The sequence below is a fragment of the Penaeus monodon genome, chromosome 24 (genome assembly GCF_015228065.2).
Source record: "Penaeus monodon isolate SGIC_2016 chromosome 24, NSTDA_Pmon_1, whole genome shotgun sequence".
NCBI lineage: Eukaryota > Metazoa > Arthropoda > Malacostraca > Decapoda > Penaeidae > Penaeus > Penaeus monodon.
This window is the reverse complement of record NC_051409.1, coordinates 13,527,073-13,528,434: the sequence shown is the minus strand read 5'-3', so window position 1 is coordinate 13,528,434 and position 1,362 is coordinate 13,527,073. Positions and strand designations below refer to the sequence as shown.

At 31.6% G+C, this 1,362-nt stretch overlaps 1 protein-coding gene across 1 annotated transcript in view; it reads left to right on the top strand.

Annotated features, from left to right (window-relative positions):
* The window catches only part of LOC119588863 (titin-like), an 11,454-nt gene that overhangs the window by 5,325 nt on the left and 4,767 nt on the right, over window positions 1-1,362 (top strand). The window contains exons 2-4 of the mRNA XM_037937501.1: window positions 110-171; window positions 333-465; window positions 1,064-1,350. Of these exons, the coding sequence (XP_037793429.1) occupies window positions 110-171; window positions 333-465; window positions 1,064-1,350 (482 nt within the window). The remainder of the gene's footprint in view (window positions 1-109; window positions 172-332; window positions 466-1,063; window positions 1,351-1,362) is intronic.

Here is a 1,362-nt window from a genome sequence, read left to right as displayed (position 1 = left end):
GGCACCAACTTATTTGCCAAAACTATTGTGAGCTAGGTCAAAATAAAACTGTTCATTAATGACAATGCCTCTACCATAGTATTAGCAATGAATGATTAATACAACATAGCAAGGAAAATCTTATTGTTGGCACAGGAATATCTTGGAAGTATAACTATGTGCTTGAAAATGGTTTGCATAATTAACATAAAAATGCATATATAAATTTTCCCTTTACATTTCCATAAAAAACTTCCTTACTCATTTTCGAATGTTATGATATAGAAACGTCTGTATTACTATCTATATTACTGTTATGATATCTGCACTTTATTAATAATCACTTTTTACAGCTTGCCCAGCTACAGTTACCTTTCTGATTGTAGTGTTAAGTGTAACAGCTGCTTCTGGTCAATGGAGTTACAGCCAAACTTACAATCAGAGATATCACCCTTCATACTACAGAAATCCCTATTATGGCTACAGGTAAAGTGAAACATTTTAGCATTCTTTGACTTTGATGATTCTTAAATGTTCTTATTTATATATATATTCATGTTGTTCACCATCCTTGAATTAATAACACCATCCAATCCTTTTAAATGTTTCATTCTTTTTCATGTTGTCTCTACTATTTTCTACTTCATTTTATACCAAATTCTAAGTATATCAGTTCATACTATGCCTTTATCTTGTTATTAATTGAAAAAAAGATACTGCTCTATTTATAAATATAATTTTTGGTCTGCTCATTTTCTGGATGATGTACTCTAAATGGGTATGGGATATATAATTTTTGCTATATTTTACTCACGTGGTGGATGCTTATATGGAAACTGACGCTTGCATAAGATTCTTTACTCAAATGCAGCAACCAGCTTTAATGTAAGAAAAGAGAAGCAAAGGAATAAAAAAAATTAATTAAAAAATTCTGATGTTAGTGTCCTATATACATATCTACATTGCTATTATCAATAATTTTCTTACAATTATCACTGATAGTGTATAAAAAGTTAAAAATGGTATTAAGAGCTATTAAGCCTGAAAATTCTATTCTTAGTAATATATGAACTTTCCCCAACAGATATCCAACTCGTCAACCTGTCTACCGGGTCAGAAATACACCAACTCCAAGTGAAAAACGACATGATACAGGCAAAGTTTTGTATGCTGATGTAGCTGTAAGTTCTCTCTCTACAACTGATGCTACAAGTGTAGGCTCTATGGTAACAACTATGAGTCCTGCAACAAGTACAGGATCACTGGAAACAACTATGAGCCTTGTAATAACAAGCCCCTTAATGACAACAACTGCAAGTTCTGAAATAACAACTACTACAACTCCTATAGAAAAGCCAATAACTACAATAAGTAGCACTTCTT